Below are 19,106 nucleotides of genomic sequence, written 5' to 3'. Positions count from 1 at the left end.
GGTGGCTGTCAGGAGCCAGTCATCTAAAGTATGGAAACACCTGGAATCCTTGACGCCTCAGCTGAGCCGTGACTACTGCCATGCATTTGGTAAACACTCGGGGGGGCTGCAGTGTGAACAAAGGGCAGAGCTCTGAACTGATAATGACAGTCTCCCAGCCGGAAGCGTAGATATCTTCTGGATCACCTGTCCATCTTTATGTGGTAGTACACATCCTGAAGATATAAGGAGCACATCTAATTGTCTTGTTCCAGAAAAGGGAGTATAGACTGAAGCGTTAACATCCAAACTTTGCTTTCTTTACTGACCTGAGTCTGCTGAGATCCAATATTGGTCTCCCAGTCCTCTGTCTTTCTGGGATCTATAAAGTACCTCAAGTAAATTCTGCATCCAATTTGGCCTGCAAACACTTCTTGGATGACTCCAACAACCTTTGAATTTCTATGGTTGCTTAATCCCTTTGACCAGGTGGAATGTCTGGGATAGACTTTGATGGATGGGGTGGACAATGGAAGGGAATGCTGTATCCCCTGGATATAATGGACTGTAACCCATTTGTCTTGAGTCAATTGTAGCCAGGCACCTGGGTACAGTGATGGTCTTCCCCCGACTGCCTCCAGAGGTGGACAGGTGGGCCTCCTTTCAGGAGTGCTGGAAGGGCTGACCAGAGAATGTATCTGTCGCCCTGGTTCTATGGCCTGCCACGTGGGTGGTGTCTTCCATTATTTCCCCCCCTCTGCCCCTGGGGGAAACATCACAAGCATCCGACAAGGCTCCTTCGGACTTTTGGAACCGCATTTTTCTGCTCTTCTGAGGTTTGGGATAAGGTCTAGTGGAGCAGAGAAACGCACTCCTACATCAGACAGCCTTGCCATCCTGTTCGCTCCTGGTGAGAGTCCTTTACTTTCGGCCCGAACAAGGACAAGCCCTCGAATGGGGCATCAGTAAAGAAAGACTTGAAGGGTTCAGCAAAATCACAAAGGAGCATCCAGAAATGTCTCCTAAGGGCTACTCCTGTGCCTGCTGCCCTACTCGCTCTATCGGCCGCATAGGAGATGAGGTGCATGGAGCTCGTAATAGAAATTAAGGTCGCAAGCTGAGAATTTATCTGGTCTGACATACCCTGAGCTGTAGTACCTTATAGGATATCTCCTAGCTCTTTTAAGGAGATCCCTCTGAAGTAGAGGGAATTGTGATAAGTAATTCAGCGACTGTAGGGTAAATGTCGCTGATGAGAGCATATGCTTCCCATCGCTCGAGACCCTGTTTGGTGGATGGACATATGCAGAAGTTTCAGCTAACTCCTCCTTGGTGGCAGTCGCCACCTCCATCGCATCTACTGTAACCCCCTTTGTCAAATACTATCTTCTGGGGCCATAATGAATTTGCTGGGCCTCCTCGGAACAGGCTCCACAGACTCCGGAAAGCCCCATGCCTTCTGACTTACCACAGCCAAGAGTTGATCGAAGGGTGGAGACACCCAAGAGGTGGAGGGGCGAGACCCAAATGCCTCCATGTATACCGATTCAGCCTCAGGAGAGAAGGTTTTCCAACCGCTCCTCTGTTTAAGGATCTCTACGATGCCCGAAAAGAAGACATCCTCAGAGGGTGACCAAGGGGACCATTCTGAGTCCTCTAAATCGGTACCAGAAGTGACAGACTCAGGGGAGTCGTGTTCCCTCTTATACTGTCTCTTTCGACGGACCTCCTTGGGTGGATGTTCCGGGGAGGTGTCAGAAGAGGGGGTTCCTGCAGCACTGACTCTCTGCTGTGAGGGTGATGGATGGATGGCATAGAAGTAGAAGATGGCCCTATAAAGGGAAGAGTGGCTGGAGTCTAAGGTGAAGCAGACTCAGTGGAGAGCACACTCATCACCTCAAAGGCACTGCGATCCTGGGCAGAGACTCCAGTCCCGAGGAACCAGATCTTCCCCGCACCAAGGAGGATGGCTCAGAGGCTGATGTGGGCACCAAAATCACCTGAACCAAAGCACTGAGAGAGAGAGAGAGAGAGATATCTCCCAGATCCCTCAATCGAAGACAGCATAGACGTGATCGGAGCAGATGTCAGAACTGAGACATCGGGAGGTGATTACAGGCTCCAACGGTTCCACCACAATGACTTCCTGACACTCTGGCTCCAAACTTGTCCGAGTCTGAGGAGGAATGGTGGGTACCTGTGATTCAATGTTCTGCTCCACATTCAGATGGACTGAACTCGAAAGAATTTTTGCCAGGGCTGGTGTCCAACAGCCTCTTCACCACCTGCTCCACATAATCGTCCAATAAACTTCAGGAGGACCGAGCGGAGTGGTTAGATGACCTGTGACTATCCGCCACAAATTGTAGTAAGGGAGACTGTGGGACCGAGCATACTGCCTGTAATGCTGGTGACAGACTCCTTTTTTGGCTCTGCGACAGTTCCAAGGATTCAGATGGAACCAAGGGGAGATTAGGTTTGTCAGAACTGACAATCTTCGGTTCTGAAGATACTTGTTTCTCATGCCTACTTTAAAGCTCAGAAGCTGGAGCCAATGAAGCTGACTTTTTTGGTTTGTCAGATTTGGAAGCCAGATTCCCTTCTACAGATACCTCAAAGGGTCCTTTCAGTAAATCTCATAGAATAAGTTTATTCTTTCTTTCCTACATGACCCTGGCACTTCAAGCCATTACATATGGAGCAGGAGTCCTGCAAATGGACTGCCCCTAAACAGTAAACTCATGTGTCCATCCATTAAAGACATTTTCTAGGTGCATGAATCGCACTTTTTAAAGCCAGACTGCTTTGCTTCTTTAGTAGACATTTAAGCTAAAGAAGAAACCAACTAATAGGCAAGAAATCTAACAATACAGTCAGCCACACAAAAGGTAAAGAGAAGATTAGAGCAAAGTTTTTTTTTTTTTTTTGTTTTTTAAATAACAAGGAGGGAAAACAGGTTGGAGGAGAAAAAGTTAAACAGTCTCCTCCAACCTGAGGAGATGCCTCTAACTTAAACAGCGACTCCTAGGGACAGGAAGGAAGCCCTCCAAGAAAAAACAGGCTGAAAATATAAAAGGCTCTTCTAACAAACATATCCTTTAAGAGGGAAAGGCCTGAAGAAAGGAGGGAAAATCGGCCAAAAACGCACACCAATTAGGGAAAAATTGTACACAAGTAATACACTAAAAGAGGAATATACAAACTACCCCTAAAAGTTTTTTTCATCAAAACACAGGTGGTAAAAAGATAAAAGATAATAACCAACTTGAGCCAGTGAAGATAACCCCGATGCTTCAAGCAGCAAAGGAGATCTGGGGAACAGCCCTCTAGGTATCTTGGGATAGGAGGTAGCCTCGAGCCAGTTGAAGTTCTCGAGCTTTGGTATGCAGCCAAGTCGGAGCAGATGATCGGCTCCAAACCCAACCAGCAAGAATGAAGGCAAGATAGGAAAACTTATCAATAGGCAGTCCATAGCAGAGTTAAAAATGAAATATCCTTTATTGAAAATCCTTATTGAAACAGGTTATTCCATTTTTAACTCAACTGTGGACTACCTATTTTATTATTTTGTAGTACATTAAAAAGTTTGAATTTTATTAGTGAACTAGGTACATAAATTTCAAGGAGTAAACTTCACAGTATCCAAACTGCCAAGTTTCTGCTTGGCTTGTTTTAGCATCATAGGTGAAAGGCCAGTATTAGCAGGAACAACTCAAAAAAAAAAAAAAAAAGACCAATACCTCAAAAAGAAAACCAAATATCATCCACTGCGGCAGCAACCCTTCCTTAAGAAGGCAATTAGCAATAAACACTAGAAAACCTAAAAAATGTATCTGTAAAAAAAATAGCAACCTTCTACATTTACAATAAAACTTTAAACTCTCCAAATAGAATACTTACTTAGACCTTGAATAACTTCATTATATAGTTTTAATTACCTTATTTAACAATAAAGTTAAATCACTCTACCTTCAGTTTCCCTTTGTTGAATGCACACAACGAAACCTGGTATGCCGAATGGCCCATGTCAATGAAAACTACATTCCGTGGTTTCTCATCAAGTGAAGGAAGGTCTTGCTTATAAATGCCATATGCAAGGGCAACTGAATTATAAAAATAAGTAAAAAATGTTAATGGAAACCATAGCTTTTAACATTAATACAAAATAAAAGGTACATAATCACATTTTGTCTTCAGTAACCACAAGTACTGCATTAAGGTATTAAGGATGAATCTGCACTGCTCATTTTCACAGCTTCTGACGCCCTTTCCTCTCTATCCCATAATGTATTGCCCTAGCTCCTTTCTGCAGATTGAGGCAGCTGCACAGAGACCATGTATAAGCAAGGATCCAAGACCATATCATAGAGTGAAGATAGTTGATGAGAAGGGACATAACTGTGAATATCACCGATACAAACCTGTGATAACTACATAATTCCTATATCACATGGAAGAGTCCATTTTGTAATAGCCAAGAACAGGACATCAGAAGCACTCTCTTCCAGCTCCTGGAAAGTGACTCCGTAGGTGGTTCAAAAACTATCAGGTTGCATGGCAAAGACAAAGAAGACGACAGTCAGACGCCCTTCATAAGGGATGCCAGCAACAACATGCTCACTAGACCACAGGACATAAAAGGCAGATGGGAAGGGGTACTTCTAAGCAGCTTCTAAATGAAGAAAAACCCACAGAAGCTGTATTGCCAAATATACAGCCTATGATGAGGTAAAAGAGCCCACCCTAGAAGAACAGCACGTAGGAACATGAAGTCCTGGAAAGCAGCCGGCGCAAATGAGGTCACATCAGATATGATAAAGATGCTGGGTGAGATACGGGAGAAATGGATCCTGAGGGTACTCACTGCAGTGTGGAGAGAGGTGCACCCCAGATGACTAGAGAATTAGCATACTTGTTCCAGTGTACAATAACAAAGGGAATATCCACAACTGTGGGCAGTACAGAAGCAAACTTCTGTCACACCATGTAAGTTCTGGAGAGGGTGACTAATAAATGGATACAAAGTAGTAGAATGTAATATGGGAGATGAGCAGTTCAGATTCAGATCAGAATGCAGCACAACTGACCTGATGTTTGCAATGAGAGACAGTTGAGAAGAAGCTACAGATAAGGAGTCCAACTGGGCATTCCTAGACTATAACAAAGCATATGACAAAGTCCCAAGAAAGCTGATCTGGGCTGTACTGCGATGCTTCCAAGTCTCAAACACTGGTATAATCCAGTGCAGATTATGTACAAGGACCCAATGACTCAAGAACAAACAGTGCTTGGTCTCACAAGGGGTTCCCAGTGGGCGTGGGTGTGCAAAAGGGTTCAGCTCCGAGCCCACGACTGTTCATAGTGATGGACTACATTAGCAAACAGGTCAGAGGAGACAGAGACAGAAAAATAAAGTTGCTGTGTGCAAACGGTGTGGCATTACAGACAGACTGAGCAAAAACTTCAGCAAAGGATAGGGGAATGGAATGCAAAAGTGAAGCCACATGGGATGAAAAAGCACAATTAAGACAGTGGTATTGGCATCAAACTGGGGAAATCAGAATGAAATGAGATAGGAGGGTAGAGAGTGGAAAGTACAGTTTTGTACCTACCATAAATGTAGATGTCCGAACAGGATAGCATCTGCAGTCCTTACAAATGGGTTGTCCTGTCGTCAGGCAGCCCTTCGGTCGGCCGGATTCCAAAGTCTGGGTCTGGCCTCGGTTGGTGTCGCACTTCACCCGACGTCATCACTGCAGGTCTTCGGGTATAAAGGCATCAGCCGATGCCATTTTCCTCAGTGTTTCTTGCCCCAGATGCCAGTTGCCCTCTTGGATAGCTACATTTTTGGATAAATGCCAATGTTTCCAAAAAAGTAGAAGGCAAACAAAAAATAAGCATGTATGTACATATATACAAACAAATACACCATAAGAAATCCCCCCCCCCCCCAGCTAGCTATTAGGTGGGCAAATACCCTAGGAGTACCACAGCGGGGAAGGAGGGTGGGTAATCCTGACTGCAGATGCTATCCTGTTCGGACATCTACATTTATGGTAGGTACAAAACTGTACTATGTCCTTCAAGGATGCATCTGCAGTCCTTACAAATGGGTAGAATACCATAGCCAAACTAGGGGAGGAGGAAGAAGAAATTATGGTGTAGTTAGGATCCCTTGCAAAACAGCAGTGGCAAACCCTGCTCGGGATCTAGAGTATAGAGGTAAGTTAAAATGCTTGGCAAATGTATGCACGGAGGTCCAAGTAGCACCCTCTATAATGTCCTTGGTAGTCACTCCTCGTAAGAAAGCTGTGGTAGTGGCTGTAGCCCTAGTAGAATGAGGCCTTATGTTCTGTGGAATTTGCTTTCCATGGTAGGAGTAACAGAATCGTATGCAATTTCCTATCCACTTGGAGATTGTCTGTTTGGAAATTGCTTTTCCTTCCCTTCCTGTTGCATATGCTACTAGAAGCTGGTCAGTTTTTCTATTGCCCTTGGTTCTGTCCAGGTAGTAGCGCAACTGTATATGTAAATCCAAGTTATGCAGCAGTCTTTCCCCCCTGTTCTGTGGATTGGGAAAGAAGGTAGGTAGGTGGATTGCCTGGTTTAGAGACACTCTGGATACCACCTTAGGCATAAATGTAGGATTAGTTCTCATGGACACTATCTTGATGGAAGATTAGGAAGGGTTGTACTGCCATTAAAGCCTGTAGTTCCGAAACCCTTCTTGCTGAAGTAATTGCCAGCAGGAAAGCAGTTTTCCAGGATAGGTGTTGATCTGCTGTTGCTGCTGGTTCGAATGGAGGAAGTGTCAATTTTTCTAGCACAAAGTTCAAGTACCATGCTGGTAATGGTGGTTTCCTAGGAGGTTTTACATTCTTAATTCCTCTCAGAAACTGCCTGAGTAGAGGATGTGAGAAGACAAGGGGATCGAAGCTGTATTCTGCAGAAATAGCTGATGCATGTATCTTGATGGAGGAATAGGACAGGCCTGTATGGAGAAGCTCTGCTAAATACTCCAGGATGTTGGCAATATCTATCTTTGACACATCTTTCCCTCTTTCAGTACTCCAAATGACAAACCTTTTCCATTTTCCTGCATAGCTCCTTCTTGTTGAAGGTCTGCGGGCCTCAAGGATAATGTCTTTAACCCTTTTGGATAATTCTGGGTTAGTTGCTCTTATGTAATGTTCCAGGCAGTCAGTTGCAGAGTTTTCAGGTTTGGATGCAGGATGTTGTAGTCGCTCTGAGTTAACATCAAAGGAATCAGGGGTAGTGTCCACGTTTCCCCCCGAGACATGCTCCTCAGTAATGGATACCAATGTTGTCTTGGCCAATTTGGAGCTATCAGGATTATCCTTGGACGTTCCTCTGATTTTTAGTAGTACCTTGTGCATCAAAGGAAGAGGTGGAAATGCATATGCTGTCAGGCCTTTCCAACTGAAGGATAGAGAGTCCACCTTCCAAGCAAGTGGGTGGTACGTCCTTGTGCAGAATTTCTTGAGCTGGTGATTGAGTGGGGATGCGAATAGGTCTATTTGTGGCATTCCCCATATCTTTGTGATGGCCTTGAAGATGTCCGGGTGTAGCATCCATTCGTGAGCATCCGAGGTAGTTCTGCTTAACATGTCTGCTAGGATGTTTTCTTTTCCCGGTACAAATATTGCCTGTAACTGAATGTTGTAACTCAGAGCCATATTCCATAGGTCCAGAGCCATTCGGCATAGGGGGTATGAATGAGTGCCTCCCTGTTTGTTGATGTACCACATGACTGTGGTGTTGTCTGTCCTTATCAATTGGCCTTCTTTGAGGAATGGTCTGAAATTCTGGATTGCTAGTTTTACTGCCAGCATTTCTTTTTGATTTATGTGCAGGTGCAGCTGATCTGGAGTCCATAAGCCTTGAATGCACTTGTCCAGCATGTGGGCCCCCCAACCGAGGTCTGAGGAGTCCGTTGTGATGGTTTGGCTTGGTTGAATGCTGTGGAAGGACAAACCTGGGTTTGACTGGCATGCCTGAGCCCACCATTGGAACTCTTGTTTCAGGCATGGGATTAGTGGTATTTCGGTTTCTAAGCTGTGCCTGTGTTGAGACCATAAATTCTTTAGGTACCACTGTAGCTTTCTCATATGCAGTCTGGCATGGGGGACCAGGATTATGCAGGATGCCATGAAGCCCAAGGCCTGCAGTACTTTCCTTGCTGTTAGTTTGTTCTGCTTTGTTAATGCCAAGAAGTAAAGAGGAAGTTGTTCTTGTTTTTCTGCAGTTAGGAATGCCATCTGTTTTACTGTGTCCAATTCTGCACCCAAGAATGTTCTTGTTTGGGATGGTATCAGTCTTGACTTTTTAAATTGACTGTGTATCCCAGGGCTTGTAGTAAGCAAATGACTCTTTGTAAGTCTTGTGTCAGCTTGTTTTTGTTGTCCGCTTGTATCAGGCAGTCGCCCAGGTATGGATAAATTTGGATTCCCTGAAGCCTGCAGTGAGCGATTACTGATGCCAGGCATTTCGTGAACACTCTGGGCGCAGTAGATAAGCCAAAGGGCAATGCTGAGAATTGATAATGCTCTGATCCTGCAAGAAATCTGAGGTATCTTCTGCAATTTTGTCGTATGGGGACGTGCAGGTATGCCTCCTTGAGATCTAGAGTTACCAGCCAATACTCCTTGCCCAGCATGGGAAGAAGTTGCTGTATGGTCAGCATTCTGAATTTTGGAACAATAATGAATGTGTTTAAAGCGGACAGGTCGAGAATAGGTCTCCAAGTTTTCTCTTTTCTTGGTACTAGGAAGAGCCTGGAGTAAAATCCCTTGCCCTGTTCTGTAGGTGGTACCCTTTCCACAGCTCTCATCTTTGTTAATTGAGCTATTTGTTTTAGAGCTTCTGTCTTTTGATTTGGTGGTAGGTTTGGCATTCCTCTTTTTACTGGTAAAGTGTGGAAATGAACCCTGTAGCCTTGGTCTATAGTTTGCAAAATCCACTTGTCTCTTGTGATATAGTGCCAGTTTTTTGAGAATAAGGCTAACATTCCGCCTAAGGGTGCTGCTATTTGTTCCCTGTTAGGCGGTGTCAGAGCCAAGTCACTGTGATTGTCCTGTTGCAGTGGTAGTGGTTGTATCTGTGCCTCGTTGGTTATTGCCTTGCCACTGGCGTCCCCTGTAGGCACCTCCTCTGGATTGATTTCTGCCTCTTGAACGCCTATTCCTGCCTCTCTGAGTTTTAGAGGAGTCTGGAAAGGACCAATTTTTGGAAGGCCAGTTCCTGCTAAACCTTGGGGGCTGAAACTGTAAGAAATCTTTAACTGTTTGTACAGATTTTGCCTTCTCTTCCATTTTCTTCATTACCTGTTGGGCAGGAGAATCAAATAGACTGACCTTATCCATAGGAGCATCTAATAGCTTTGCTTTAACATGATCCGGCAAGACCTGTTCTTTCAACCATGCATGCCTTCTTATAACTGTGCCAGTCATGGCTGACCTAAATGAAGCCTCCAGTGCATCATAGCCACATTTTAAAGAATGGTTACTAACCTGCTGAATGTTATTCACCATTTCTAGAACATATTTCTTATCTAAGGAATCATCAGAGGACAGTTTCTTAGTTAACTGATCAAGCATAAACTCTTGGTATTGGATCATATGAAACTGACAGTTCAAAGCTCTAGCTGAGAGAGTAGCAGAGGTGCATACTTTTTTACCCCATCTCTCTAAGGACCTGGATTCCCTTTAAGAAGGGAGAGGGTTTTTCGCTGAGGTCGAAGCTACTGCCTTAGGCCCCTGGGAGATAGTCTCAGGATCTGCAAAAGGAGCCTTGTATAAGTGGTGATGAGTGTCCGGGACCCTGTAAAACCTATCGGGCTTAGCAGGGGCTGGAGGTAAAGTATCAGGAGCAGTGCAAGCATCATTAAATGCATCATCCACAACAGGAAGAACTGGAGGTATAGCTAAAGGCCTATGTTGCGGTAAGTGTAAAAAGGTCCTAAGCCTTTTCTTGAATCTGAGAAATCTTGTCCCTGCCATTGGAATTGCTCTCTCATGGCATGTAAGGTTTCCCAAAGGAAAATTCCTCTGGTGGAGAGGCAGAAGGAATCGATTCTTCAGCATCGGAATCTTCATAAGTAGAAAAAGGAGCCTCTGGATGGTCTGTACTGTCTGTATCATCAGAAGAGTCATCTGAGGACACTGGCTCAGGGAGCTCTGCTCTAGGTCTCTTTTCTGGAGGTTGAGAGGCCCTGTCTGGGTGAGATTGGGATCCCCTTATTAAAGAGATGAGATCCTCTGCCAGAGTAAGCATTTGGGAACTGGGACTGGGCCTGTGAGAGGGGGGCTTAACAGGCACAGACTTAGCAGTTTTGGCTGCTTTAGCCCTGGCAAAGGCCTTTATAGACATGGCTGCAGGAGGCCTAGTAGCACCACGTGCTGGGGAAGAGACATCCAAAGGGATGGTGTCCGATAATTCTTGAGAAACCACAGTAGTAGGCAAAACTTCAGAGGCCGAATCAACTAGGGTAGAAGGGGCCTCGGTAGTAGTCATGGATTCGGCTGAAGATTGACCCGTTTGCTCGGTTTCGGCCGAAACAGAGACACTCGCGGTTTGCTTAACTGTGGTTTCGGCCGAAACCGCGGTCCGCGAGTGTCGGTCCTTTTCTTTGCGTTTAACAATTTGAGTAGTCGGAGGATCCGACGGCATAATGTACGCAAAATCTGAGCCGAAAAACTGTTCAGCAAACTCTGACCGACGCCTAAGCGTTCGTCGGTTGAAGGAAGCACAGGCTAAACAAGCTGCTACGTCGTGGTCTGGGCCTAAACAAGGTAAGCAGTAAGAGTGGAAATCTTTATGAGGTATTTGTTTCCCACAAGTTAAACAGTTATTCACTTTGTCTGACATCGGCTGAGGCAAGAAAGAGTCCCCAACGGGGTACTTAGCTTTTTAGAAGTCTTCGAAGTAGTATTCGGTAGTAGTAATCTCTGGATCTGACCGACCGGCACTTGCGAACAGCTTCTGCTTCGGGCGCCACGTGGCAAGAAAGACGGAGGAAAATGGCGTCGGCTGATGCCTTTATACCCGAAGACCTGCAGTGATGACGTCGGGTGAAGTGCGACACCAGCCGAGGCCAGACCCAGACTTTGGAATCCGGCCGACCGAAGGGCTGCCTGACGACAGGACAACCCATTTGTAAGGACTGCAGATGCATCCTTGAAGGACATCAGATTAATAGCTTAAAGTATCTGGGAGGGGTGGTTGAGGAGAAGGAAGTCTGAATGAAAAGGTCAAAGCTACAATCAGAGGGGCTGTAGCCAAATGAACAGAGTCTCAGGAGTAGTGAATGACAGAAGAATGCCAAAGAAGCTGAAAAGTAAGGTGTACAAGAGATGGCGAAACCAGTACTACTGTATGATACAGAAACCTGGGCAGTAAAGGCACAGCAGATGAGGAAGTTAGAGGTGATGGAAATGAAGTGCCTGAAAAGGGTGGTAGGATGCACTCTGTGGGACAGACGAAGAAATGTGGACACAAGAGAAGAAGCCAGGTAGCTCCATTTGCAAGAAAGATCAAAGAACAGATTACAGTGGTTCAGGACACATGCAGAAAAGCAGAAGACAATCTGGTGATGATTTTGGGACAGACAGGAAGGCGGTAAGAGGAAATGAGAGCATCCAGCAGAGATGTGGATGAACTGTACGAGAGAAGATCTGTGACAGTCAGGCATGAGTATCAAAGGCAGCAGAAATCTGGAACTGAATCAAGACAACTGGCAACAGTTAACAATTCCCTGACCCATTGTAGAAAATTGGAAAAGGGGGGATGATGGAAGCTGTTCCTTCCTCAGCAATTTTTCGGACAGTGCCCCAAAGTTCTTCATCATGGGAGATCCTATGCCAAAATACTACTCAACAAAAAGGCTACAAATGAAGTGCTGGCTCTAGATACAAATTACAATTTATAGTCCTTGGCACAGGCACTCAAGGACCACCATGCACCCCATATATATATATCTAATCAGGCATTCTTAAAGAAGTCTGTCAAGGCTGTTAAAGACACAGTACAAATCAGCCTTAAGCCAACAGTGTAACTAACTGTCATGGTAGTACAACAAAAATGGATGGAAAGAAAGACCTAGAAAGCTCTATCTTGGGGGCTTTCCCACCAAAATAATTGTGAAACAGTTGTGAATGCTTCAGGACAGTTATGGTCTCTTCTAAACATCTCAACTGCACATGAACACTGAGGGCATAACAAGCAATACCCCCACAATTAGCACAAATTAAAAAAAAATAAATAAACGGCTTGAGGCAGAACTCTAACAGCACTTTCAGCAGGCAAGAAGGGTTAGACAGACAAGAGTCGCAGACCAGAAAAAGAGGTTCAGTGCAGTGGGTGTAAGTCTCAGAAATCCTCATGGAAGTTGCTATCCACTAGAAAAATAAGCAAAGTTAGCTTTGCAGAAGTAGATTCATTTGAAAAGTGCCCAAGGGACATTTTCTAAAACAGTTCCAAGGAGGAACTAGCTTCTGAAACAACGGCCTTAAAAAGGACCCTTAAACAATGCTATAAACACTTAAGGAAGCCAAAAAAGCTAAGGAGGAACTAAGACTTCATGCTAATTTTCTGTATGCAGGCCAGACGCCAGATCAATGGGCTGAATACTTGCAACACTGAATAGAAGGGATACAAAATTTTACGTCAGATTCAAAATGCCAGCAAGGTAGTCAAGCACAGCTAGGACTGGGAGAGAAAAGGGGTACAATCCCTTGGCTTCAGCTCAAATGAGAAAAAAAGAACCATTCTACCTTTGTAATTAGATTCTGGAAAGAGCTAATAGAAACCATCTCTCAAAAGAGGCCACTAACTACTGGAACTACGGAAACAAACCCGTATGGCATCAGGAATGAAGGTCTCCGAGATATGCATGACAAATTAAACAGATTGGTCTGGACTCAGGGAAGAAACAATAATTTTTCTAGTAGATGAGCAGCAGAAAAAAGAAGCCATACCCACTGGAACAAGAGACCATGAAGATGAACTTAGCCTTGAAAAGCCTCACCATCCCAGGAAATAAAAGGAAAGCAGAGAGAAGTCCCACTTTTTGACAGATGGACCAGTCTCCATCACAGATGTCCCTAGTAAATGGATGACAGAAAAGTAGAACCCTGTACTTAACACCTGCCAAGGATGCAAAGTCACAGTAAGGACTGCCTGATTAAAGACTGCATCCAACCACCCTAACAGGAGTCTGCATAGCCAAGGCACAGGTTTCATGTTTCAATTACTCTACCTATGCCCACTCAAGAACCAGAAGGCCTTCTGATTTAAGTCATGTAAAGTTAAGGGAGTTACAAGAATGCTGAATGTCATGAAAACTAATACTTTGAGCCACTGTACAGATGGCACTGTAGGACAGCCCTGAATGACAGCAACCTTAGAGATCAAACAAGCCATCTGTGGAAGCCTGGCCAAAGTCGATGCAGCTACTTTGCACCCTATGAATGTTAAGCACTGGGATAGCTGCTAATAGGGCTTGGGAACATTTGAAATGATAGGGAGAGATCGATCAGGGACACCTTTACTGGAAAAGAGTGACCTTCAGGAAAGGGCGCCAAGAAATAGCTCTTCTAGCTTGGTCCCCCTGTGGCTGTCAATTGTGCCACTGCAACAAATTCATTCGAACACCCTAAAGCTGAGGTGAAACTTAACTAATGTATCTAGAATGAATGGATCTGAATGCAGGAACCTTAGGGACTGTTTTGTTCAGCTTTTTACATGGGTAAGCATCCTGAAGGCCTAAGAAGTACATCCAATCTCCTCTAGCTAAATACAGACAGACTGCCCAAATTAAGACCACACAAGAAACATTTTGGTATAGTCCCGAAATTACCAATAAAGAATGGGCCTGGGGTCCCCAGGATTTTTTTTTCCCCACACAATAGCTCTCAATGGTCCAGCAGGACCACCTGGATGTCAGTTATGTACAAATGATTAAGTAATTTTAAACTCTGCCACAATCTTTTGAGGGGATAACATCTGGCAGGGGAAGGAGAGAGAGAGAGAGACACACACACTGGGGTTTAAGGCAAAATTAAATTTGTAACCCTCAACAACATCCTCCCCCTCAATCAATGTCTGGGAGTAACTGAACAGACAGGTGGGCCCCATGACTACATCCAGCAAAATGTCAGGCAAGTCCTCATGATTGCTGCAGACATCTGGGAGGATGCTCAATTGCCTGATCTAGAACTCCAGCCAAGGCTGTCAAAACCATTCTAGAAGGGATCGTAGGAGGTGCAACCATTAAAAGAATCTTGGATCGTGTCACCTGCAATGGAATTGGATTTGCTGCCTACTTTTCTGGGTCTTGAAGGCAGTAAACTAAGAAACTGGAAGTTATGTACTTACCATAATTTGTTGTCCTTTTTTTCATTATTCCTCACAAATGGTTCTTGGATCAGACTCTGCCGCATATACAAGACTTCAGATTCAAATCTCAAGCTCCTAATTCTACCCATAATGCTCTATCCCATCCCCAACTCCTCAGTTTGCTGCCTTACTGTCCACTGTGTTATAGACAAAACAGACTGAGGCTCAAACCAGAAACATGAGGAATCCAATATCATCCAAAGATCCTTCTAGGAGTGATACAGCCGTTGGATGGCTGGGAGGGAAGGTAAGGAAGAATGAAAATGGGCAACACAGTTATGGTAAGAAAAGTTCCAAATCTGATGTCCTTTTTCCTCGCAAATGGGTCAAGTCCCCAGTTACAAAACTCTTGGAAGACCCTCAAGGAAGGACATGCTGGAGAACTGCCGATCCAAAGGAAGCTTTGCTTCTTGAAACAATGTCTAATTTGCAATGTGTAACAAAGGTATGAGTCATTGGCCAAGTAGCTGCAGCCAGATGTCAACAGAAGTTCTTGATGAAAAGACAGATGAAATAGCCACAGATCTACTGGAATGAACTCTAGGAGGACAATGCAACTCCAAGCGTTTTTTAGAACAATCAATAAATTACAATCAGCAATCCATATAGCCAGAGTAATTTTGGAAGCTGCCTGACGCAAAAAGTTAGGAGAAAGATACAAACAGCTGATCAAAAGTACAGTTTTGTACCTACCATAAATGTAGATGTTCGAGGATCCACATTGCTGCAGTCCTAACTATTGGGTAGTCCGCTGTCCAGTCGGCCCGAATACCAAAGTATATGGCTGACGTCGGTCAGGGCGCATTAGACTGACGTCAGTACGTCAGGGTACTAATGCGCATGACCGACGTCATATCCTCAGTCTTTTCTTGCCCCAGATGTCAGAAGACCCTGAAAAGATAAGGCCAAAACCAAAAACTCCCAACATATCTGTATCAAAATATATATATATATATATACAAAATTAGCAGAATATAACCTCACCTACACAACCACCCCTAAACACAGAGGGGAAGGAGGGAGGGTAAATTGGACTGCAGCAATGTGGATCCTCGAACATCTACATTTATGGTAGGTACAAAACTGTACTATGTTCTTCATTCCACATTGCTGCAGTCCTAACTATTGGGTAGAATCCCAAAGCAGAGGTAAGGGAGGCTGGCAAATCATAAGGAAGCAGGAGCTGATAACATGCCTTGCAAAATAGCTGTGGCAAAACCAGCCCTAGACTTAGAGTAGAGAGGAAGGTGGTAATGCTTAGAGAAAGTATGCACTGAACTCCAAGTAGCTGCCTCCAAAATATCCTTAGTTGCCACCCCCCTTAAAAAAGCTGTTGAAGTGGCAGTAGCCCTAGTGGAATGAGGCCTAATCCCAGCTGGAATCTCCTTGCCATGATGGGAATAACAAAATGCAATGCAAAACCCAATCCACCTAGAAATAGTTTGTTTTGATGCAGGCTTGCCCTGAGAACTCAAAGCAAAAGAAACAAACAACTGCTGAGACTGCCTAAAATCCTTAGTCCTGCTCAAATAATAACAATTGCCTGTGTACATCTAAAGTGTGCAAAATCTTTTCCCCTTTATTTTGGGGATCTGCATAAAAGTAGGCAAATGAATAGTTTGGTTTAAAGCCACACTAGAAACCACTTTAGGCATAAAGGAAGGATTAGTACGTAATGATACCCTATCCTTATGAAAAATCAAAAAGGCTCAACCGCCATAAGGGCCTGTAACTCAGAAACCCTTCTTGCAGAAGTAATGGCCAACAAAAAGCAGTCTTCCATGACAAGTATTTCAGTTCAGCAGTAGCTGCAGGCTCAAAAGGTTGTAGAGTAAGTTTCTCCAACACAAAATTGAGATCCCAAGCAGGAGTAGGAGCTCTCGTGGGGTCTTATATTCTTTGCCCTCTAAGAAATTGCTTGAACAAAGGATGTGAAAACAATGGTGGGTCACAATCATAGTGAGCTGAAATTGCTGCAGCATGAATCTTAATGGAAGAGAAAGACAAACCTTTGTCCAATAACTCAGTAAGATATTGAAGAGCCACACTCAAATTAGGCTCTGAAATCTCCAAATTCTTTGCTGCAGTCCAAAATAAAAATCTCTTCCATTTTTCTGCATACACTTTCCTTGTACTAGGTCTTCTGGCTTCCATAATCACATTTAAAACTTGTTGAGGAAGTTGAGACCTGCTGTCTTTCAAAACAGAATATGCCAGGCTGTTAGATGAAGAGAGTGAAGCTTGACATTGAGCAGGACCGTCCTTCTGAGACAACAGATGTGGAATCAAGGGTAAAGGCCAAGGAGGCTTCTTTACCAGATTCCTCAGTAATGGGTACCAGTGCTGCCGAGGCCAATCCGGAGCTATTAAAATCATCCTTGGCTTGTCTTGTCTGACCTTTAGAAGCACCTTTGGAAGAAGAGGCAGAGGTGGAAAGCATACACATGAAGATTTTTCCAACTGAAAGAAAGAGCATCCACTTTCCAAGCTGTGTGATGAAACCTCTTTGTGCAAAACTTTGGCAGCTGGTGGTTTAGTGGAGAAGCGAACAGATCTATGTCTGGAGTTCCCAGGACACTGTCAACTTTTGAAATACATGAAGATCCAGTTTCCACTGTGGGGATCCATGATTTGTCTGCTTAACACATCTGCTAAGGAGTTCTGTGCTCCGGCAGAAACCTTGCCTGAAGAGTTAGTTGCAAGCTTAGCGCAGTCTCCCATAAAATCATTGCTTGCCTGCACAATGGGTAAGAATGTGTTCCCCTTGTTTGTTGATGTACCACATGACAGTTGTGTTGTCTGTTAGAATCAACACCTGCCCTGGAAGAAGTAACTCCTTGAAAGCCATTAATGCAAACTGGACTGCTAACATCTCCTTCATGTTGATATGTAGATGCTGTAGTCTGGCAGGCCACTTGTCTTGTATCCACTTTCCATTTAGATGAGCTCCCCAAGCAATGTCTGAGGCATCTGTCGTTAGAATCTGACTCGCCTCTGGCCGGGTCACAGAGTGTCCCTTGTTTAGGTGACATTCCTGAGCCCACCACAAAAATTCCTTTTGAATGCAAGGTATTATTTGAATGACAGTGTCCAAATCCTGGCAGTGCTGTGTCCATAGACTTTTGAGATACCATTGTAGCTTCCTCATATGCAGTTTGGCATTGGGAAGCACCAGAATACAAGATGCCATGAACCCTAAGGCTTGGACTGTCCTTGCAGTCAGCCCGGACTGAAGAGATAGTTGATGGAAGTAACTGGAAAGATTCTTTTGTTTGTCCGGGGTTAAAAAGGCCATCTGGGCTGCTGTATTCAGTCTCACACCCAGAAAGCACATGTCTTGAGAGGGTACTAGACTGGACTTTATTTCGTTCACAGAATACCCTAGGCATCTTAGCACTGCTATGACATATTCCAAATGCTGTAGAAGGTCTTCCTTTTCTTGAGCCAGAATCAGGCAATCGTCCAAGTAAGGATAGATTTGAATTCCTTTTAGCCTGAAGTAAGCTATCACTGGAGCCAGAACCTTTGTGAATACTCTGGGCAGTAGATAAGCCAAAGGGCAATGCAGAGAACTGATAATGAGAATTTCCAGCTCGAAACGCAGATACTTTCTGCAACTTAGTCTTATAGGCACATGAAGGTAAGCTTCCTTGAGATCTAAAGTTACCATCCAGTGATCCTTGCCCAGCAGAGGTAAAAGCTGTTGTAACGTCAACATTTTGAACTTGGGAATGTCCAGATAAGTGTTGAGGATAGATAAATCCAAAATTGGTCTCCACGTGTTCCCCTTCTTTGGTACTAGGAACAGGCGAGAATAAAATCCTAGGCCCCTTTCTGGCACAGGAACCGGCTGAATGGCCCCTATTTGGAGTAACTGAGAAATTTGCTTGTGAGCCTCTTGCCTTTGTAGAGGAGGAATGTCTGGCATGCCTTTGAAAGGAGGCAAGGTATGGAAATAAAACCTGTAACCATGGTGAATGATATCCAGAACCCATTTGTCTTGGGTAATTAAATCCCAATTTTCTTTGAAAAGAGACAGTCTTCCTCCTAGAGGTGCCGCCAGGCGAGAAGGCACTGGCAGCTGAAAAGGCAGGTCATTGGGTCTGCTTACGAAAGGACTGACCCCTGCCCTCACCAGAAGTCTGAGCAGGTGAACTCCCTGTCCTAGGCCTAAAAGCACCTTGAGCTCTGCCCCTACCACGTCTAGACCTACCCCTAGACTGGGAATCATAAGCAGGATAAGTCCATCCCTTAGCAGGCCAATTTCTACTAAACTTCGGAGGCTGCACCTGCAAAAAATCCTTAACAGTTTGCATAGACAGCCTTGTCCTCCATCTTCTTTAAAACTGCTTCCACAGGCGAACCAAACACATCAGACTGTAAAGGAGCATCCAAAATCCTTGTCTTAACATGCTCAGCTAAGTTCTGATCTCTCAACCAGGCGTGCCTACGAAGAACAGAACCAGTGGCAGCCACCCTGGAGGAGGCCTGCACAGCATCAAAACCACATTGCAGGGAATGTTTACCCACTTGTTCAGACACGAACTAAATCCTGCAACTCTTTACACTCAATACCTTCCGCCAGAGCATCCACCTTAGATTTCAACTGTGAAAGAAGAAAATTCTGATATTTTAACATGTGAAACTGACAATTCAACGCCCTCATGGCTAAAGTGGAAGAAGTATACACTTTCTTTCCCCATCTATCCAAA

At 44.5% G+C, this 19,106-nt stretch overlaps 1 protein-coding gene across 1 annotated transcript in view; it reads right to left on the bottom strand.

The window, feature by feature from the left end:
- The window catches only part of HSPA4 (heat shock protein family A (Hsp70) member 4), a 2,799,623-nt gene that overhangs the window by 1,859,549 nt on the left and 920,968 nt on the right, over positions 1 to 19,106 (bottom strand). Inside the window, 1 exon segment of the mRNA XM_044069267.1 lies at positions 3,949 to 4,082. Coding sequence (XP_043925202.1) covers positions 3,949 to 4,082 — 134 coding nt within the window.

This window comes from Protopterus annectens, chromosome 4.part0, assembly GCF_019279795.1.
Source record: "Protopterus annectens isolate FY-2018-M chromosome 4.part0, PAN1.0, whole genome shotgun sequence".
NCBI classification, from domain to species: Eukaryota; Metazoa; Chordata; order Ceratodontiformes; family Protopteridae; genus Protopterus; species Protopterus annectens.
This window is presented reverse-complemented; position numbering and strand designations above follow the sequence as displayed.